This window comes from Caretta caretta, chromosome 2, assembly GCF_965140235.1.
Source record: "Caretta caretta isolate rCarCar2 chromosome 2, rCarCar1.hap1, whole genome shotgun sequence".
NCBI classification, from domain to species: domain Eukaryota; kingdom Metazoa; phylum Chordata; order Testudines; family Cheloniidae; genus Caretta; species Caretta caretta.
Genome location: NC_134207.1, coordinates 257,207,479 through 257,230,916, shown reverse-complemented (window position 1 = coordinate 257,230,916; position 23,438 = coordinate 257,207,479). Strand labels below are relative to the sequence as shown.

Sequence of the window (23,438 nt, the reverse complement as noted above, 5' to 3'; positions counted from 1 at the left end):
CATAATTACTTTCCTTTTCTAAAAAACATATGCTCAACACTAAAAATTACTCTGTACTTTTTACACCAGCACAGTTCTGCTCACAATTAAGCTGTTAAACATTATCAAAACAAACTCTGTCACTTTCTGATAGAAATCAACACTATATTTTGTTTTGTTGCTCTTTCACAGGCCAGTCCAACTTTCTATCTCCCTCTGTTCTTGTTCTGGTGCTGTTGGGAAGAGTGATCTAACAATGAAGAATCAAGCAAGATGGGGACATTTATTTCAGTGTTGCCTTTATACTGACTTTGTATTAGGTCCTTGAAATGTAAAGAAGCATCACTAGCCATTTTCAAACCTTGGGTCAGGGGCTGAAACCATATTTGAATGACAAAACAGCAAATTATGAAGGAATCTAAGGTGGAGATATTTGAGTATGTCAGGATGTAGGACAACCAGACATGACTGTACAATTTATGGAGTTTTCTAGGGTCCTTTCATATCTGCATACTGCCCAGACAATGAATTTATCCCCTCCAAACCCTTGTGAAGTAGGGAAATCCTATTGTCCTTTGTGGCAAGTGTTAGGTAATATGTTAAGTTAATGTTATTTTATGTAGGGGGATTTGGGAAATTAAACTTGTGGTTGAACATGTGACAGAGATTTATCATCTGAGAACTCTGTAATGGCCCATTTGGTTTCTAGGAGACATCATGGAATGTGTGTTCAAATTCCAGCAGTTGGGTGAGGACTCTTGGGAAGGAAGAGCTGAGGCTTGCCAGCTGGAGGTGAGTCTATCCAGGATCTCAATGAAGGTTGCCAAGAATGGATTCACTAGACATCAGAGACTAGTCCATTGGGGATTGTATGGGCTCAGGCTACTGGGAAAGTGGTACTGAGCCCAAGTTCAGAGGATGTCAGATCCAGCAGCTTCTGAGATGGAAGTCTGAACTGGGTTCTGGTAATAAGACTTGCCTGTGCTTGAGAATGTAGCTGTTGAAGGGTAACTGAGTTTGTTCATGGGTTTACTTGTAACTGATAAAGTAAGAGTTCATTAAACGACTCTGGAATGGATCTGTGGTGACTGGGTTTTCCTCCAGTGGCCATTGAAGACCACCTACCATACTTATCCATGAGCACCTCGCTCCTGGAGACCGAGTCCTTGGAATGAGGGAGCAGAGTGAGAGGTGACACAATATAATATTTGCAAGTGCGAAGCTTGGTGGTGGCAAAAGTTAACGGAGTCCAGAGCGTAGAAAACCTGGGGTCATGACACACCCATACTACAGATGAGGAACTGAGATATTAAGTGACTTGCTCAAAATCACACATAGTCTTTGACAAAGCTAGGAATTGTTATAACATGATCCAATGGCTGGAAGTTTAAACTAGACAAATTAAGTCTGGAAATAAGATGTAAATTTGTAACATGAAGTAATAAACCACTGGAACAATTTTAAAATATAAAGTATTGCTCATGATGAAAGGAAACTTTAAAAAAAACTTATACTTTTTAATGTAATGTCCCGTTTAAAGGTGAACTGAACACACAATGAAAAGTATTTTTGCTTGTGCCCAGTACTGCGCCTGTATTATGTTTGATCTTAAAAATATTTATTTTTGGCTTAGTAGTTTTCTGTAGAAATATTAGGGATAGCAAGCTTTGAATCTTCTGCTTTTGCTTCTAAACCATGTGAAAAGATTAAGTCCTTCTGCCAGCTACAATACTGTGCACAGATCCAGAGTTATGCCCTGATCCTGCAAAGACTTACTAACATACTGAAATTTAAGTTAAACATATGCATAAATCTTTGCAGGATTGCATTTGTGTCTAAATTGACCCTTCCTGAGGTTGGGTTTTACTTCCAACTCAAAGAAAGAAGAAGAAAGAAGCTCAATTTAAAGTTTTTCATAATTTCCCCCCTCCTGGCTATTATTTTTTGCCTCCAGGATCTTCTCTGGCTCAAAGAAACATGACCACTCCTTGCAGTTCACCTTTATTTTAAAGAAAAACAAGGAGTTCTCGTGGCACTTTAGACTAACACATTTATGTGGTCATAAGCTTTCGTAGGCTAAAACCCACTTCATCAGATGCATGGAGTGAAAAATACAGTAAGCAGAATATATATTCTAGCACATGAAAAGCCTTACCAAAGGGGGGGGGGGGGCGGTGGTGTCCGTGCTAATGAGCCAATTCAGTTAAGGTGGAAGTGGAAATTATTTTAAAGGTAATTGTGGTCAGAAGTAGCATTATTCTCTTTAGCCACTAGAGGGAGGGGGATATTGGCTAAACTCAGAATTATAAAGAAATAAATATTGCATCAGACTTAATATTAAGAAGGTTCTTAAATAGTTTATATTTCAAGGTGATAACAAACTTCATGTAAAACCTTTGTGTTAGGCCTACACAATAAAAAATAAGATCTATATTGTGCTTCACTGAATAGCTGATGATTCATTTTCAACATGAATTTGTCTGTGTGTGTGAGAGAGAGATAGAGAGAGAAAGAGAAAGCTCTGACGTTTTTTATTAAATTAATTTTTAAGAAAATGTTTGAATAATTTCAGGATAATTTCATTTTTGAAGACATTTTCCAGTTTTCCATTAAAAAGCTAGAAACCAAAGCCCATTTTTACCGAAACCATTCTCAATCTCCCCTGGATTTTTTTTTTTTAACCAAGAATATTTTTCAAAAAGTGAACATTTTTCACTTGTGGATTCAGTTTTTCCTTGGGGGGGAAAAACAACAAAAATAACGGAAAATTTACACACAACTATTTTTTCTACATAAATAATTGGAATGTTTGGACCTGCACTGCTTTCCACTAATCCTTCTAGAATAGCTATGATTGCTTAGGACAAAAACAGAGGCCCATTTCTGGAGAAGAGGATGTGAGGCAAAGGGGAGGTAGCAATTGATCCAATAGTTGGTTGGTACTCACCGCACTCCCACCCACCCCAACACACACATTTTGCTTGTTTCAGCTGATTGTTTTGAGCCTTTTTAACATGTGTTCAAAACTTGCCACAGAATGTGTCTCTTAAACAGAAAGTTTTTGGAGTGGCAGAAAATATCTCCTTTGTCTGTTGTGTTTTATCTATCTGATCTGTCCGTTTTTTTCAGTTAATGTGTCATCTTTTATTATGTATTATTGGTATTACAGTAGCACATATGAGCTGTAGTTATGGACCAGGACCCCCTGATGCTAGGCACTGTACAAACACTGCTGCCCTAGAGAACTGACAATCTAAGTAAGGTTTACAGTCTCAGTAACTGCCTTCAGTGCTCTTTCATGATGGAACATTCTCCATGTGCTGACATGATGTACAAAAGGGAAGAAAATTTTTAAAAACTACTCAAGTAGCATGTACATTTTTATAGAAAAAGTGTATGAAACACGTAAGGAGGATGTTTTATTGGATAGGGCCATTGGCTTGGGAGGCAGGAGACTAGGGTTCTATTCCCTGCTTTATAGCCTTGGGCAAATCACTTCAATTCTCTGTGACCTTTTATTGGTCTTGTCTATTTACAAGTAAGTAAATATTTGAACTTTTGTATTTCCTACCTATTTTGGTCAGTCTGAACAAAAGAATTAATTTCATTACACTAAATAAATAAAAATAGCATTGGGGGGATTGGAGGAATTCCCCAGACTTTAATGAAAAATGAATTAAAGATTGTTCCTCTTCTTGCTCCCCATATTCTCCTGCAGGTATTGTACCACCACATCGCTTGGCTTTCACAGGTAGATGAATTTAACATTTACAGCAGTGCAATTCAGTGCTCTGATACAGGGCACCAGATTGATTGCAGACTGCAAGGAAAAGCTAGGGAAGATTAGCCCACAGCTGGGGTGGGTGTAAGCAGTGGTGAGCTGGAGCTGGTTCGCGCGAACTGGTTGTTAAATTTTGAAGCCGGTTTAGAACCGGTTGTTAAAGGGGTGGGGAAGCTCAGGCGGGACGGACAGGATGTGGCCCGTGGGACCGTCCTGTCCGCCCCGCCTGAGCTCTCGGCTGGGGAGGCTCCCATGTGACTTTTTACTGACCGGGTGGCACTCCGAGCCTTTGGCGGCATACAGACCCGGAGGGACTGAAGGACATGCCACCGAAGTACCACCGAAGTCCCGGAGCAAGTGAAGGAACCGGTTCTTGAGCTTCTGGCTGCTCATCACTAGGCTTAAGTGCAAAACCTTCACCGCCAGGCCTCTCCTATTTTACCCATTGAGAAGCGGCCAGTTGCCAGCAGGGGGCGCTGCTCGGCAGCGCTCGCGCTGGGAGACGCGCTCGGAGAGTCCGGCGCTGGCAGGTAGCGGGCAGAGAGCGCGGGGCTGGGGCTGGGGCTGGGGCGGGCGCGGGGCGGCGCCTGCTAACGCCTCCCCTGGGCTGGACGGGCCGGGAGCTGCGCGTCCCCACACATGCAGGCGGGGCGCGAACAAATCATGCCGCCTGTGGCGCGGGCGCCGTCCAGGATGGGGAGGAAGCGCTGCTGGGGGACAGAGCCGCCGCAATGAGCTGGACTTTCCGCCCCCGGGGAGTTCCCGAGTCAGACTCTGTGGATACAATGCTGGGACGCTGGGTTTAGCAGGAAATAGTGAATAAAGCCAGTAAGTGTCTCTCCTTGGGTTGTTCGTGGTGAGGGGAGAATGAGCCCTGTTCTGGATGGGGCCGAGAAGGAGAGAGCTGTCACTGGGGGGGCGACCCTTCCCGCGCTGGGGCCCCGCTTCCACTGCTGGTGAATGGTTCCGACAGGAGAGTTGGGCGACACCGGGACCGCCCCAGAGCCCCCCGCTGCCCGCCCCTCTCCCCCCTGCGCCCGCTGCCCGTGGCCGCCTTCGCGCGGGGCTGTTGAGTTAGGCGTTTGAAGGTGCTGGTGCTGCTGCTGCTTTGGGGGCACATTGCTGCCAAGAGATGCTGGCTCCAGGAAAGCTGGGAGGACCTGATTCAGGATGAGATGGAGGAGTTGTCTGTCTCATTGTGAATGGTCTCTATCTGCAAAGCCTTAACAGATGGCAAGCGTAGGAGAAAGACCTTCAGAAATGCAGGCTGTTTTGGGGGAAACAGTTTTCTTTTGGGAAGCAGCCCAACCATGAAGTAATTTTAATGTTGGCCTGTTATACACGTTGTGATATATTTAGATTTAGTGGCCAAAAGGTTTCAGCTTTAAGAAGTGAGTTTACATAATATTTTCTAGATGACCGATCAAAGTTAATGCTAACAATAGTCATATACAAACATGACACCAAACTCGTACCTCATTGGGGGATCCAGGCTGTGGTGTGTGGTTTTATTCTGGTTCTTGATATCTACTTTTAGGCAAACAATAATAAAACTTTGCATTTCTGTAGCACCTGAAATCTGAAGATCTTGAAGCACTTTGCAAACATAGGGGTCAGATTCTGCCTCCCTTTTTCATGCGAAGTATTTTTCTCCATGAATAGTCCCACTGATTTAACACATAAAACAACCCTGTAAAATAGGGAAGTATTATCATCCCTATTTTACAGAAGGGAAAACTGAGTATCTTGCTGGAGATCTGTGCTTCGCATAGCTTCACACTTACTGCTATGCTTTTTGGCCAGAAAACTTCCTTTTTAAAATTGTGGCTCTTTAATTAGGAGTAAATATCTGTGTTGTGTTGCCTCCTTTCTTAACACCTCTACCTTAGGAAGGCCTTAATTTGGGCCAATATTTAGAAGTAGTTATTTTGCAAATCTTCCATGTGCAGCAAGGTGGATTTGATTTAAATCGTTAGTCAGGAAGACTTGATTTAATCATGGATTTCTACATAAAATTGCATTCTTGTTGGTTGTTATAACCTTAATACATATTCTTCACAACTCAGAGATAGATATAGGTTTCATTTTTAGAAGATACTATACCTTTTATATAAAACCTAAGCATATACAAACCTAAGCATCTCTGATGGTATCTTCTAGACTGAGCACTGAGTCCCATTAGGTAGATAGAAAGATTAACCTAAATAATCTATACAGAAGCCCCTGGAATCCCATAAGATTGGGTCCCTAATCCATGAAGTATTGGAACTCATTTGCAAAACTTTTCTTAAACATTACTTGAACATATTGTCTCATACTTTAGAATTTATAATCCCTATTCCATGATGAGATATCTTTGAGCTATAATGTATCTTAATTAAAACTATCTTTAGATAGGTTTTTTTTCCCTCAAAAAGCATTTTATTAAAAAAATCCGATTTAAATAAAAAATCCGATTTTTAATTTTTTTTTTTTAAAAAATCGTTGACTTCTATCCACTCTGATGTGCAAAAATCTCATTGTTATCAGAGGGTCCCTAAACTTTAACGGTGAAAGAATATTATCCTGATTGTGATGGGAAAATAAAGGCAATAGTCTTTTTTATCTCAAATCTGTTTGACAAAAACTAAGTTAATCCTGCAGAATCTTTGTAAAATTTGAAATGCCATGCAGCAAATAATAAAATAGCACCAAGACTTTTGTTTGAATTGACAAACTTAGAGATTGTCTGGTAAGATTTACCCCCTTAAGTTGCCCTTCATTTGCTTTTGTTCCCATACATAATCTAAAACTCGTCAGACTTTAAAATATTATAATTTGTAAAAATATAATAACAAAACATTGTTTCTCTGCTGAAATATATACACATCAGTTCGTAGCTCAAATTGAATTTTTCTGGTTCCCTAATAAACACTTCCAAAAGGAGTTTTCATTGTAAATGCTGACATGCTACAGCCATACCAGACTGTGCTACTATCACATATAGAAGTCTTCTAAAGATTGTCAAAATCGTATAGTTCTAAAAATACTCTAAATCCAGGTTATAATTTGAAAATTATCTATAGCATGTGCTTTAACTTTGTAATTTAACTCCATGTGAATATGGTACATTTTAAAAATAGTTATACACATTCAAACTCGCATACTTAATATTAGGCACCTACCTTTAGGTAGCTAATCTTAAACACCCCAGTGTCTAATGTTCAGAAGAGCTGAGTATTCCTGAAGATTATTGGAAGTGGCAGACTGGATCGCCCATTTAGGGGTTCATTTAGTTCCCCATCCTGCTAGTTTCAGATGCTTCAGAGGAAGATTTAACACCCCCACCTCCCACCTGCAGTAGGAAGTTATGGCGTAACTTGCCCCCAGGGGAAGTTTCTTTCCAAACCCGTTAGAGGTTTATCTTATGTCCTGAAGAAAAAGTTTATAATCCTTCAAAACACTTTTTTAAAAAAAATTCTCTATTATTGTAACTGAATATTCTTGTTATCCAGCTAAATGTCTGATATTTTGAGTCCTGGTGTTTCGGTGTATCAACATTTTTACAGTCTGTTAACATGCAGCCTGGGGATGTAATCCTACAAGCATTCCATGTGTCAAACCCTATTTACTTCAGGGCTTGCAGAATCAAGTCCTGAAGTGGTTCACTGTAACCTGCAAAATAAAACACAACTAGAAAAGGAGTACTTGGGGCACCTTAGAGACTAACCAATTTATTTGAGCATGAGCTTTGGTGAGCTACAGATTTTCTACTGGTATGGTAGATCTCAAATCACTCAGAAAGACCTCAAGACTTCTGGAATACGCTGCTCAAACAGTTTCACTTTTGTTTCTACTGCCTGTCCCTCCCTTCTCACATTTATCTCCAGACTTCTTCTCCTTGTCCAAATGTATTCTTCCCCCAACAATCTTCTATTCATTGAGCTTTTTGAAACTTCGCACATCTAGAAAGAGATAAGGGATTTACTCTAGGGACAATAGGGTTGAGGACTGTTATTTCTCACCTCTATATATTATTGATTTAAAAACATTTTTGCTGTTAACAAACATGTTATATTCTTTCTGGAGAGACAAATGCAGTTTGAGAACTGCAAACCTAAGCATCTCTGATGGCATCTTCTAGACTGAGCACTGAGTCCCATTGGGTAGTTAGAAAGATTAACCTGAATCTATACAGAAGCCCCTGGAACCCCACAAGATTGGGTCCCTAATCCATGAAGTATTGGAACTCATTTACAAAACTTTTCTTAAATATTACATGAATATATTGTCTATACTTTAGAATTCAAACCTTGCAGAAGAGGAGGCAATTCTGTAGTTAGAACTTGGAGGTCAGGTACCTGTATCCTTTAGGATCTGCAGATTTGGGTTGCAAATGGGTCATCAGGGAGCAGATGGAGGATATCAGGCTGCTGTTGATTGTCCCATTGACAAAGTTGGATGCCTTGAGCTCAGTGGCAGAGTGCTAATTGCCAGTTTTAAGATATTCATCTTTGCAGGATAGGATATCAATCTTTCCATTTCTTGTCCCTGGATCATAGGTTACAACAAAGTAAAAGCGAATGAAGAAGAGAGAGGAGTGGATCTGTTGTTGGTTAAGATATCTAGAAGTTCACCAGTACTACAGGTTCTTGTGGTCCATCAAGCCTTAGACAGGGAACTAAGCTCCTTATAGTAAGTGCTGCTACTCTGCAAAAGCCACCTTAGCTCAAAAGCTCCTTGTCCCAAATATTGTAATTTGTTTCTGCCAAGCTTCACTTCTGAGAATAAAAGGCACAGGGGTGGAATTGGTTGCGGGGCTCTGCATGTTGAGATAGTACTGTACTTATGATGTAGTTCAAAGCATTGTCCATGACTATAAATCAGGGATAGTCAATTATTTTTTGTCAAGGTCCACATTTCTTGGTCAAGGTATAGTCAAGGTCCAGGCCCCAGAGAAACATTTTTCACATCGAGAGTGCCCCTGTTCAACAAACACATACGATGCTGTGCATTAGTAATATACCTATTACTTACAGTTTTAGTACATTAAATGAAAAATAAAATCAAACCACTGTATAACCCAGAAATAACCTCCAAGAAAGGAGACTGAGACTTTAAAAAAGTACATAGATAAAATGTCAAATAGATGCAAATATTAGTATTAAAACACTTTCTGACTACTGTTTTAAGTTTTGAAAGTGTTATGAGTTTACAAGAGTATTAACTTAGATTGTTATTAGAAAGATGTGATTCAACCTAAGATGGAGAGTTCATGTGTATTAAGTGTTATTTTCTTTCAAACTAATATTAATTAAGCCACAAAAGGCTTGAAAGTTTTGAATGTTTATCCATATACATATGCCTACAATAAATTTGACAAACACACACATATTAAGTAAAAGAATCATGAATAATTACTATGAGATACCTGTTAAACTACAGTGTCACTACTGAAAATGTAATTTTATGTGGCAATACAAATTTAAAATAAAATACGCATGAATAGTGTACAATTATAATACTTGTCATCAGTGGGAAAAGTGACAGGTCCTCTTCTGGACAAGGGCCTTTAAGGTTGTAGTGAGTTCTGACAAGGCAAGATGGAGGCAATTGCACAGATTATTATCAGTCAGAACAGAGTGATTATATGATTTAATGTTGTTTGTTGTTGAGAATGCTGACTCACAGGTATGTTGAGCCAAACAAACAGTCAAAATGTTAAATGCCATCTTCGTCAAATGTGGATACTTGGAGTTCAGCAGAAGGGTTGTCCAGAAAATTTCAGATGTAGTTTCAGTGTGCCGCACCTTAAGCACTTCATCCGCTTGTAAATCAGTAAGCTTCATTTGTAGTTTTGCTTTTTCGACATCTGCAAAGGATGCTTTTGCTTGATCACACCAAGTGCCATTTGCTTGTACCATGAATGGGTTCCTTACAAACAGGGAGATGTTAACACTTAAATTCTTGGAACCTCTGCTGGGAGCTTTGAAGAAGCCTGTCCAGAGATGGTGCCATCTGATTTACATCTGCAATGTCCTGGCAATTTAGCAGCATTGGGAAATGAAGCATCTCCCCAGTTTTCAGATCTCTTTTGAAGAGAGACAGTTTGTTTTGAAATGAAGCGACAGTGCTGTGGAGATCCATTACATTGTGATTTTGCCCCTGTAGCTTTAAGTTGGAACAATTTAAGTGGCCTTGTCAAATCAACAAGGAAGGCCAGGATGATCATGCTTGCGGCATCCCTCAAAAATGAGTGTAGCTCTTCTGCCATTTTCTCTGGGATATTGCATAGATCTTCTTCCACATGAATTTGAATTTCCCACAGCCTTCTTAGTACTTCCCCTCTGCTCAGAGAGCAGATGTCATGAACCAACAGGTCATTGTAATCGGCAGATATTTCTGAAAGAAAGCTTTTGAACTGCCTGTGTTGTAGTGCTGACTTAGACTGAAGAAAGCTGACAAGTTTAATCACCATTGACATTACATTAGCATACTCCTATCTAAGCTTTGCGCAAAGTGTAGTTTGATGGATTACACAGTGTTAGGAAATCAAATTGGAGTTCGGATCTGTCAAGGTTCCTTCCCCACTCTGAACTCTAGGGTACAGATATGGGGACCTGCATGAAAACCCCCTAAGCTTATTTTTACCAGTTTAGGTTAAAACTTCCCCAGGGTACAAACTATTTTACCTTTTGTCCCTGGACTTTATTGCTGCCACCACCAAGCATCTAACAAATATAACGGGGAAAGAGCCGACTTGGAAACGTCTTTTCCCCCAGAAGCCCCCCAAGCCCTATACCCCCTTTCCTGGGGAAGGCTTGATAAAAATCCTCACCAATTTGCATAGGTGAACACAGACCCAAACCCTTGGATCTCAAGAACAATGAAAAAGCAATCAGGTTCTTAAAAGAAGAATTTTAATTGAAGAAAAAGTAAATGAATCGACTCTGTAAAATCAGGATGGTAAATTCCTTACAGGGTAATCAGATTCAAAACATAGAGAATCCCTCTAGGCAAAACCTTAAGTTACAAAAAGACGCAAAAACAGGAATATACATTCCATTCAGCACAACTTATTTTATCAGCCATTTAAACAAAACAGAATCTAACTCATATCTAACTAGATTGCTTACTGACTTTTTACAGGAGTTCTGACCTGCATTCCTGCTCTGGTCCTGGCAAAAACAACACACAGGCAAAGAGAACCCTTTGTTTCCCCCCTCTCCCACTTTGAAAGTATCTTGTCTCCTCATTGGTCATTTTGGTCAGGTGCCAGCGAGGTTGTCTTAGCTTCTTAACCCTTTACAGGTGAAAGGGTTTTTCCTCTGGCCAGGAGGGATTTAAAGGTGTTTACCCTTCCCTTTATATTTATGACACGCCCCCCAAATCACAAATAGGGTGAAACACTGGCTGTGATTTCTTCCTGGAGCTCTAGGAGAAAACAGAGTTAATAAGACACATGCACCTCTAAATATACTACCAAGTATATAAAGACTAACAATATTTTCCACATCTCAAGGACGATTTTAACCAGTTGATTCTGGGAAACTTTCATGGGAGAGTGCATCAGCCACTTTGTTAGAAGCTCCTGATTACCAGCAAACACCTAATTGATTTGCCTGATTAAGGAATGAGTAAAAACTGAATAGGATTTGACCTAATAATAATACATATTAATTATAAAGCAGAAGTCTGCTGAGTCATTAAGGACATTGCACAGTCAAAACAATGATCAACAAGAACAATTAGAACAGCCTTCTGTATAACAGATATTATAAAAATCAAGCAAAATGCTTAAAGACATGAACAATCAAAATAACTAAAATGGCAGATTGTTTCCAGTGCTTAAATTATTCTGACTGGGCCAACAATCCTGAGACACCACCACATCCACAAATTCAGTTGTTTCTGTAACACAAAGTCACTCAGATAAAAAAAAGACAAAAGACCTACAAAACCAATGAAATGGTTGGAGGAGAGAATCACTTGTAGTTGACAGAAAATATTCAAAAATCTGGGCTTCTTACCTGGGAGTATTGAAATAGTTTTTAAAGCTCTCAGAACCCTGAATGTACGAAGTACCGAAACATTGCCTAGATCACTAAACTCCCCTGCATATCTATAAAATCAAGACATGACAAAATATGCTATTAAATTGAATGAACAGTGGAAATATTTTATACAACTTTTCTTAATTTCTAACCCTTCTGAGCATATAATATCTTGAGCATTAACAAACCCAATGTCAAGGGCTCATCCTGAGTATTATGTATCAAGGATCCATTTCTTGATTACTTCACATACTTATAAATTAGTGCTTGATTATGAATGCTTCCAACATCCCACAATACCATGAGCTTCTAAATTTAGCCAAAAACAGCAACACATTAATTATTACAAATATTTATTAAAAATATTTTGGCCAGAGGAAGGAGAAAATAATTACTTTTGATCAAATTCCCAAGTAATACTTCAAAGTTTGCCTCCTCCCTAGGCTACAATAAATCTATCAATTCCTCCTACATCACGGTTCCTCCCTGGAAAAAAAATCCATCAGTTCTCCTCACTATAAGAAAATGAATCAATTCCACCCTGTAATAGTCTCCTCTATTCCCAGAGTACAGATCAAACAGTCCAAGCCACAAAACAATCTGACACCTCCACTTCTCTCTCTCTCTCTCACACACACACACATGCACACACACAGTCTCTAGTACCTCTCAGTTACTGCCTTTAGCTCTTTTTTCTCAGCCTTACCTGTTGCTACCTCTGTTTATCACCTCTCTCTCTGACACACACACACACACACACACGAGCGTGTTCACCTACTCGCCCACATACCTGTTGTTCTTTCAACCAAGTGGGAGGTAGAGTTGGAGACTTTAGAATGAGTCACTTCTTCACTGGCAGAGACTGCTAGAACAGTATAAAGAGGAAGCTCTCTCTAGCGAAGCTCTGTGACTGTTACAGGCTGGAGGAACCGACAGAACATGCAATAGGCTGCTGTAGGGACAAGCCCTGAATGGCAGCTTAGACAGTAAGAGCCTGAAGAGAACAGTCAGAATCACTGGAGAAGGGAGACAGTGGGGAGCTAGTCAATCAGCAAGGTCCAGGAGGAGAGTTGGTATCCACCTCTGGACCAGAGAGGTTTACAGTTTGAGCCTGGGAAGGAAGCAGGAAGCTAAAGAGCGTGCTGACAGAGACATCCTGAAGAGGAAGTATCTAAGACATTAGCTCTCCATCGAGAAATAGCAGAAGAAGAGACTGAACTCCAGAGTGGATGTGGGGTGGAGCAGCAGAGTCTGGAATGCAAAAGAGGCTGATGACAAATTACTGATGAGAGACGGTGAGAAGGATCATCCCCTGAGGAGGAGGAAAACTGAAGCCTAGAATTCTTTATTTTAATTTAATGGTGATTAATGAATAAAGTCCTTCCTTGAACAACGGATTACTGAAGGTGAAGTCTGACTCAGGACTGAGTTACATAGCCAAAAGGGGAAACTGTGGCATGATCCACGGCCTTGGCTGGTGACCCTTCCCTTAGAATGGTTGTCAGTAGTGTCCTGGGAATTAGTAAAAGGGACCAATGGATTTAATGGAACTAAAAAAGTCCTGTGGCTGTCTCTGTGTGTGGTAGAAAGTTCCTCCTCTCATCTCTGTTGACTGGGCTGCAGTCAGTGTGTTGTCACTGGGAGCACAGTGAATGAGAAGCTGTCTGTGCAGAGAGCTCAGAGGAACTCTGCAGGGAGTAGCTCTTGCCACTGTTGGTATGGAGTACACTTCATACTATCTACAGTGAAATAATTGGAAACACTATGGATGATAGTATTGTCTGTTCATTGCCTTATTGTGATAAAAGGAAACAAAGATATAAGGGACTGAAAGGCCCAGTTTCTTTGGAACTCTCATCACTCAGGCAAGTTGGGAATAATCAAACCATGGAGTAATAAGTTCCGCCTCCCCCTTGTTACTTATACTTTAAACGAAAGTGACAAAAATTTGACATCCCAAATTTGACATCCCATAGGTCTTGAACTTCTGTGGATTGCAGACCTTCTTGACAAGCTTGTGTAAAAGGAGGAGCCTGTAATACAGTGGCTTAATTAATTTGGTTTTATTGCTTTCTAATTATAGAAAGTTCAAGCTCACACTCTTTTTGGTGATGCCGATCCCAGATTTAATCCACTGACTACCATGATGTCTGCATATATGTGGCACACAGATACTTCATGACAGTATAGATATTACATCTCACTTCCTGTCAGGTCAGACCCTTTTCCTCTTTCATAAAAAAGGGGCTGCTGATGGCTACTTGATGGCATTGAATGTATCATACATGTTGCTATCTTTATCCTCTGTACAATCCCCTTAGCCTCTTTTTTGGGACTGGCATGCTGTTGATATCCAGTATATGATACAACAAAGAGAATACAAGAGCACTAGATACAGTTATCACTCCTTACAATGTTGTTGTGTCTTAAGGGGACAATACAAAATCTTAGTGAAAAGTTCTAGAGAAAATAAACACAAGCAAAAATAATTTTTACCCTTCATGATAGCTCTTTAAAATATATATGTTTACTTACGCCATAACAATGACACTGAAATCCAATAAGTTCCACGGATCTCAAAGGAAGGTGAATTAATTCAGACACAATCCTCTTGCCAATATTTTTATCAATACTTCAAAAGTGTAAATGGCCGTGAAAGTGTACCTGGGGAGTAAAGTGCCCAAGAAATGTGAGAACATTAGCAATTAATGGAGGAGGGTATGTGGCACATGCAGTTTACTCACTTTGAGCTGTCTCTTTGCCCAAGAACCTGACCTAGTGCCCCCAAATGAAGTTAATGGAAAGGCTCCCATTGATTTCAGTGAGTATTGGATCAGGACTTAACTCCTACAGGCAACTTAAAATATTAGCTGCCAGCAGTCTGCATGTGGCATTCAACATCTGTGTCTGCAGTATACTTGCTTACATGTGACAATTTTTTGTTTGCTAAAATTTTAAAGTGACTCAGGTTGGGCATCCCTAAATTGAGCCACCCCAAATCACTGTCCACTTTTAAATTTTTTGACAATAATCCATCTCTTTACTGGTTCAAAATGTCAAAGTGGCTGCTCAGTGCATTGTATGTTGTTCACTTGTGTATCTGGTAGCACTTTCTTTAAAGAATGTTGAAAAAAAGGTCACAGAAATACAGCTTTACAGGACTTTAATTTTAAAGGCAGCATTTTCTTTAAAATGGAAACTAGCAGTAAAAGCTCTGCTGGCTTTTCTGAATGCACTTATCATTTCAGCAAGTTCGAGATCTCCTCAGAGAATTTTAAAGGCATTTGGTATTCAGGAAATATGTTCAGAAATTATTTGACTGCAATGTAGCCCTTTTTACTGAGGGTGGGGGTGGGAAAGGTGTTTGAATTACCATAGCATCTATTACTTTGTCTAAATTCTGACCGCCCCCCTTGCAGAGAAACTTCTTGATGTACATTGGTTTTCAAATGGGGATATATATTACAATCATACAGTTTTATTCAGATATTATAGTTAGCAAAGTGGATGACCAGGTAGACTGAAGTTATTAATTTAGATCAAGAGATCTGCATCATGCTGCACAAGGGCAGAACCCTGCACCCACAGGGAGATGCACTGACGTTAATGAGATTCATGCAGGCACACGGATCCAACCCCATAGAGCCAGGGCTGCCCAAAGAGGGGCAAAGGGGGTAGTTTGACACAGGCCCTCTGTTTGAGAGAGTACCCAAACTGACTGGTGCTGCAAACTTGAGTGAGTGGCATTCTGACTCTGCATGCCAGGTTGCAATGCCCAGAGGGAGCGGAGACACTGCTGCAGGGTGAGTGCAGGGCAGGCTCACGCTCCAACCCTCCGTTTCCTACAGCCTCACCTCAGTGGAATTTGTTTGGAAGGATGGGGGGGCTCAGTTTCAGATTTTATCCCAGGCCCCTGAAAACATGCATTCCTGCGCAGAGCTCATTGGAGTACTCAGTATTGCCAACACAGCGTGTTTGAAAATCATGAGTCAGGTCCCAACAAGTCATGTGAGTGTCTTAAAACAAATGTTTAAAGTAATAGGTTTTTTGTGGTTTTTTTGCTGTGGATGTTGGGGTTGTTAGGGTTCATGTTTTCAAACTTTGACACTGGGAGGGATAGAAGTTTACACTTTTTTTTTTTAAATGAAGTTTGAGATTCTCAGGTTTTCACATGACATCAGGAGTTGAAGCTTTAAGAAAAAACATTAAATATTTTGATATTTGTGATAAAATTGCGAGATCTGGCCAATGCTGAAGAAAAGGCCCCTTATTAACAAAGTTCCACAGGCAAGAAGCATCTGACAGACCATTTTATTAAAGCAAATTGTGTACAAATCAACATTACAGAAATGAATTCAGTAAGGATTTCAAGACCTTATCCTTTCTCTTAGTCAACAATGACATTGATTGGAGACTTGCCTCAGTAAAAAAATGTGTAAAAATTAAGGGAGGACTTTAGGATTTAGAACAATTAAATGTGGACAAAAGATAATGAAAAGAACTTAGCACTTTTTTGGCACTAAATGGCTGATTCTGCTTTCATTCACCCCACTGAAAATCCAAAGCGACTCCAAAGACTTACTCTGGATTTATAATACAGCAAATGAAAGCAGAATATGGCCCTATAAATAATTAATTAGAACTAGAGAATTAGGAAAAATAAATTCCTACAGAAATACTTACTCGACATACTTGTTCCATGGAGGAGGTGCGGATGACTTAGACTTCCTAGGAGTCTCAAATATAGCCATGAAGACACAATTGATTAAAATAGTGCACATAATAAAAATAGTGAACAATGTAAGTAACAGGAGTTAAGGTAAAGAACATTACAGTGTAATCAAAACACTCCACTAATACAAAAAATGTTTAAGCCATTGTAGATTTAACATCTGGTTTCAAAATTTTGGACATAATTAACAATTCTATTTGTATGTTATTCATATTGACGTCAGACCACAATGAACCCAAGCAACTAAATTGGGACTCCATTGCAATAGGCATTATATGTAAAACTTAATAAGAGACAGTCCCTACCCCAAAAGAACTCAGTCTAAATAAATAAGAACAACGAAGAGTGGGACAAGAGATCTGTTTTTATCCTCCTCTTACATATAGGAAGACAAAGGCCCAGATCCACAATGCTATTAAGGCTTCAGTAGAAATTAGGAGCCTAAACAGCTTTTCATCTCTGTGCCTAAGTGACTTGTCCAGGGTGACAAAGATAGTTGATAGGTGGGAATTGAACCCAGATGTCAATGTCCCACTTCAACGCTTGAGCCACAAAATCATTGTTTCTCACCCAAGAATAGTTTGTTCAAGAAGATATGTGGGAAATGTCACTGCTTGGCACTACTCTTCTTCTACCCTTTTTCTTCCTTTTTACAATTTGTTACACTCATTCGTGGAGTCTTGTCTTAAAATTATATTATAAACTCTTGAGGGCAGAAACTGTGACTTTGTGTTTCTACTACATCTAGCTGGGGCCCTTGGGCAATACTGCTGTACAAGTAATGGAAATAACAATGAATTCCTCATGAAACTCTGAGGTAGGTATTGTATTATGCCCTTTTTACAGATGAAGAAACGAAGATTAAGTGACTTGTCCGAGGTAACAAAGAAAAAGCCAGGAACAAAATGCAGAGGACTGCTTCTGATAACACTGACACTGATTTTAACACTGGAGTAACTATGGGCTTGACCATGATGATGGTGCAAAGGGTTTGCACTACCGCACACCTGGGATCTGCAACAACGCTGAGCACTACTCAGTGACCCTGTTGGTGTGGATCCCCACTTGGAACTGAGAGAGTTAGGCACATAGAGTTACCACATAGCAGATGTGATCCACGTACACCCAATATGGAGGAGTGTGCAGGGGGCAGATGGGGCATGGTGCTATGCACCATGCACATATGCACTGCACAGAATCATAAAATATTAGGGTTGGAAGAGACCTTAGGAGGTCATCTAGTCCAACCTCCTGCTCAAAGCAGGACCAACACCAACTAAATCATCCCAGCCAGGACTATGTCAAGCTGAGCCTTAAAAACCTCTAAGAATGGAGATTCCACCACCTCCCTAAATAACCCGTTCCAGTGCTTCACCACCCTCCTAGTGAAATAGTGTTTCCTAATATCCAACCTAGACCTCCCCCACTGTAACTTGAGACCACTGCTTCTTGTTCTGTCATCTGCCACCACTGAGAACAGCCTAGCTCCATCCTCTTTGGAACCCCCCTTCAAGTAGTTGAAGGCTGCTATCAAATCCCCCCTTACTCTTCTCTTCTGCAGATTAAATAACCCCAGTTCCTTCAGCCTCTCCTTGTAAGTCATGTGCCCCAGCCCCCTAATCATTTTCGATGCCCTCTGCTGGACTCTTTCCCATTTGTCCACCTCCCTTCTGTAGTGGGGTGACCAAAACTGGACACAATACTCCTGGTGTGGCCTCACCAGTGCTGAATAGAGGGGAAATAATCACTTCCCTTGATCTGCTGGCAATGCTCCTACTAATACAGCCCAATATGCTGTTGGCCTTCTTGGCAACAAGGGCACACTGCTGACCCATATCCAGGAAGCAGTGGGGGTGTATAAAAGATTCCCTCCCTCCCATACCTCCAATATTCTGCTACTCCTACTTGTTGCACTTGTAGGAGCCAACCTCACAGACAGGGACCTCAAGAGACCCATCAGCTGCACCATGGACCTGAACACAGGCAGACCTGCTGGAGAAGGGGATGTCTGAACTAGGCTGGCCAGCCTATGTGACCCCCAACTCAGCATGCTAGAGAGGTGATCCTCAACAGAATCACCCTCTCTGCACTGTTGCTGAGCCATGTGCACCACCTCTTCACTGAGGCCTGTTTACTGCAGCAAGAGTGAGCTTAAGATCACATGCAGCTCTGCAAGATATGCAGGACACCCTTGCAGGGCTCTGCATGACTGGTAGTACTTAGATCTCCACAGTGGCTGGATCAAGCCCTTGGGTCTGATTCACCACTATGATACTCCAGTTTTACTTCAGCATAACTTTGCCATGTAAAACTGGTGAAACACCACAGTGAACCAAGCCCATTGACTTTAATGGCATTAATCACGGGTATAAGTGAGATCAGAATTAGGCCCTCTATTACTTGGTTTCCATCCTTCCTCCCTGTAGGTCAATCCCTGTACACTTCCTGTTTCGTATACTAGTAACAGTCGTTTCTAAAATAATTCACAATTATCTGAAACAGGTGCACTATTGCTTTTAGAAACAGGCTAGATCCAGGATATGTTCTAAATATGACACACTCAGTATTACACCCATATTATCTCATACCCATTATAAAAAAACTAGAATAAATGAAACCACCTGAAAGGATATGAATGTACCAAAATTTTAATCACTGCTCTTCTGATCGGCTGAAAAGGGCTAAGTATACACAAGGCACGTGTGGCAGTAAATCGGAAGATTGTTTTCCTTTTGTTCAGTACCATAAATGTCTTTAAGAAAAAAACAGAGATAATCTTAATTAATGAAACTTCTCCAGAAAGTGAACTGTGGACATTGAAGGGTTGTATTGCTGGCAGAATTGCAATTAATTTGGGGGAAAGATTGATGGTTGACTTGCTTTTTGTTTGTCTATATTGAAAGATTCCTTGTAATTCTTGTTTGTTACCTTTTTTGATTCATTATATATTTGAACCACACATTTTTAAAGTTTCAGTAAACAATACTGTGTACTCTGGAGAACACTATTCATGTCCCTTTTTAAAGGATCAGGGCCTTTATTTGCTGAAGTACTGACTCAGCATTCACTAATATTGACTAGAGCTGGTCAGGAATTTTTCAACAAAACAATTTTTCATTGAAAAATGTGGATTTGTCAAACCTGAAACTTTTCCCATGCAAAGAGTTGTTTCAACAAAACTTTAATTAGGAAAGTGTCTCAGGTCCAGGGTGGAATTTCCCCCTCCTTCTCTCTAGCTTTGAGTAGAATGTCCTAACAATGCATCTACAGTCAGCCTGTCTCCCTTGCTCACTCACTCCTGATGGAGCTGTTCCACTTTGTAGAAATAATTAAATAGTATCTGGGCTAAAGGTAGACTGACTTTATTGCCCAGTGGTCATGGCACCCATCTGGAATGCATGAGACATGGACACAAGTCTCAGTACCAATGATATTTAATTATTTAAACAAAGAGAATTAGAGCAAGCCATCCTAGTATAGCCAATAGTCTGGCGGTTAGGAAATGCACCCTAGCCAATCGCCTGGGGTCTGAGAGAGCTGGGTTCATGTTTTAAAAGCTAAAATATATTCTAGAAATCATTTTGTACTTGGAAGAACTGGTGGTTTTGAAAAAAAATGTATACTTAGGGGCAGTATTTCCTTATTAAAATGTGTAACATAGGAAAACAGACTGTATTAAGTGGTTCTGATTATTAACAGCCTATAGAGAGAGAAGCTGCATGTAATGGAGTGGCTTTGATTCAGCCCACATGTAGGTCTAATAAGCTTGAAGATACTTTAGATAAAATCCAATAACTCCGTTTTCACTCATCATGCAGCAGTAGATTTTTATATTCTCTGTCCTATGTTATATTCAGTGTGGGTGACATTCATCCTTGTGTAGAGGGGTAACATATACCTCCTAAATCCCACTTAAACGCTATTTGGAGGGCTTAAGCAGGATGTAAATCAGGGGTGGCCACATCCGGCCCATCAGACCTTTTAATCCAGCCCTCAGTTCCAGCCAGGGAGTGGGGTCGGGAGTTTGCCCTGCTCCACATCGCTCCCAGGAAGCAGCCTGCCTGACTACCCTCTGGCTCCTATATAGTATGCAGAGGCGCAGCCAGGCAGCTCTGCGCACTGCCCCATCGACAAGCACCGCCCTCCACAGCTCCCATTGGCCAGGAATGGCACCTGCGGACAGGGCAGTGTGCAGAGCCACCTGGCTGTGCCTCCGCATAGAAGCCGGAGGGGGGACATGCTTCCAGGAGCTGCTTGAAGTAAGTGTCGCCCGGAGCCTGCACCCCTGAGTCCCCCCCACCCCCAATCCCCTGACACAGCCCTGATCCCCCTCCCACCCTCTGAACCCCTTGGTCCCAGCCCAGAGCACCCTCCTGCACCCCAAATCTCTGATCCCCGGCCCCACCCCAGAACTCACACCCCTAGCTGGAGCCCTTACGCACACCCCTGTACGCCAAACCCCTGCCCCAGCCCTGATCGCCCCTCCCACTCTCTGAACCCCTCGGTTCCAGCCTGGAACACCCTCCTGCACCCCAAACCCCTCATCCCCCTGCCCCCACCCCCAGCCAGAGCCCTCATGCTCCCCCGCACCCCAACACTCCACCCCAGCCCGGAGCCCCCTCCCGCACCCTCAAATCCTTGTTTCTGGCTCCATCCCAGAGCCCGCATCCCCAGCCGGAACCCTCATCCCCTCATGCACCCATGCCCCCAATTTTGTGAGCATTCATGGCCCGCCATACAATTTCCATATCCCGATATAGCCCTCGGGCAAAAAAGTTTGCCCACCCCTGTTGTAAATGGTGCACATGCCTCATGCTGATGAATTTCACTCTCTATGATTAGTAGAGTTTAAAACTAAGGTTTTATTACATGATCACGTAGTGATCAAAGTATGATGTCTTTTTTTATTATAACTTGATTGAATACAACTGTCTTAATATAATCATTCAAAGAAAGCACTGCCAAATTTATCTCTCTGACTCCTAAACCAGAAAAAGCTCCCTACTGACAAATGATCAAGGAGGGATGAAATCAGATCCCTCGGCATAAGCTGTCTCTAACCTTGTGATCATTGTAATAAGGGTCAAGATCCTCCAGTGGTTTCCCAACAAGCTCCTGAGGAGGATTGCCATAGAGAGTAGGCAGCTTTTGGAAAACCTGCAGGTCAAGTTGGGGACGAGGTTTCTCTTTAGGTTGGTGGTCTTCGAAATTCTTGTCGGCAGCAATCCGCTTCTCAATAGCAGCCAGAGATTCACGCGTGAACTGGCGGAAGTGGTTAGAACACAGTAGTGAAAAGTCAGCCATCTTTTCATCCTTTTCCTCCTGTAGTAGATTTTACTCCTAGTAGTGGAAATAACTAAAAAGAAGTATCAAGATAAGTGACTACCAAAAAAGTAAGCTATCAAAGACAAACCATCTCATTTAGCTTTCCAATTGTTTTATAAGTGTTCCCCGTTTTGTAGCAGTCAGCCTTAGAGAAAAATTGGGGGGAAATTGCACTATATTCCTAATTGATAAGCTACAGGGTTTTATTTTTAGATTACATGTAACTGGTAGGATTTATGTATATATTATAGATGAAATGGAGTTGTGGGTGATCAGACTAATTTTCCAGAGATCTAGGAATGATCAACCACATCTATGAGCTCCTCTTAATATATTTTTCTTCCTTTAAACTCTCAACATACCCTACAGGCCTTGCATCTCAGCCACAGTCCATCCAGCCAAGGAGGACTAAACATTATTTTTCTTTAAATCTGTCAGTTACGTTCTCTAGAATCTTTACTGATACGTGCTGCAAAGAGCTCCCTGCTAGGATTAAAGGCATAGCCTCCATGGTACTTGTAACTCTTACAACCTTGAGAAGTAACAGAAAGGGAAAAGAAAGGAAGTCTTATACATCTAACTTAAAAGTACCTGGATACTTCTAAAATGTAAAATACATTACACCTAGAATTATCCAGTTATCTTAACATGGAAACAAAGTAACCAAATTGAACAGCATTATTTACTGTTCACACTTACTCATTAGTAGACCTATACATTTTGTGCAGTGTACTTAACTTGCTAAGCACATGCCACATCAATAGCTAAAGTACACATTACAAAACAACTGAGGAAAACACACTGTTCAAGAACACCCACAACTCCACAAAAATAGACACCCTCTCCACTCTGCTCAGACCCACAAAGAAACCCTGGATGAATATTTAGGCTTTGCAAGATGCCCTGAAGAGATGCAGCATAACAGTACACAGGAAATGAATAATTTTCTTCCAAGTGCTATAGCTATGGAGGTTACCAATAATAACAACATCTACCAACAGTTAAGAAAGCATTTGAAACAATGCAGCATCTCCGATATCACTGTGTGGTAACTAGAGCAAGACCAATTATCCAAAAATAACCAAAAAAAACCCCAAATGCCCCCTCCCAGATTAAATAACTTATCTTTTTTTACAAAAGTCAAAGTTCCTATGTAAGAAAATCCATTTTAATCATTGCAAATACTAGAAAGCTAATAGGTTTATTTTCCAGCAGCAATGACCAGATAGGAATATGATGTTACAAACTAAAGAGCACACTCTATTACAATTACAATAACATTTTCAGTGTTGTCAAACAATGATTGCATTTTTTCATGCCATTTTCTAGTTATTACCCACCACCACCAAAAGTCAGACTCTCCAACGAAGGGACAGCCAAGCAGTCCCACGTTTATGGTATGGAGAACTGAGTCACAGCTTGCTGGGTCCCACTACCTCACACTGAACTTTGTGACAAATGCTATATGGAAATTTTTCACAAGTACTTATCCTGGAGTTGATTACAACCTGTAGGGTGATATTAATGTTCTGATACAGGATCATAAAGCTGCTGGACAATGGTGTGAAGAACTGCTACTGCCAGATAA

General features: G+C 40.9%; 1 protein-coding gene and 1 long non-coding RNA gene across 2 annotated transcripts in view; one reads left to right on the top strand and one right to left on the bottom strand.

Moving 5' to 3' along the window:
- Positions 1-4,362: 4,362 nt before the first annotated feature.
- LOC142071229 (uncharacterized) overlaps positions 4,363-23,438 on the top strand; it is an 81,711-nt gene continuing 62,635 nt past the window's right edge. Inside the window, exon 1 of the long non-coding RNA XR_012667306.1 lies at positions 4,363-4,588. This is a non-coding gene — a long non-coding RNA (uncharacterized LOC142071229). The remainder of the gene's footprint in view (positions 4,589-23,438) is intronic.
- LOC125631205 (sodium channel protein type 5 subunit alpha-like) lies at positions 10,733-21,829 on the bottom strand. Its single transcript, XM_075124808.1, is given in 6 exon segments — positions 10,733-11,173; positions 11,770-11,861; positions 14,329-14,457; positions 16,477-16,593; positions 19,159-19,277; positions 21,587-21,829. Coding segments are annotated over 6 exon segments (744 nt in total). The 3' UTR covers positions 10,733-11,129.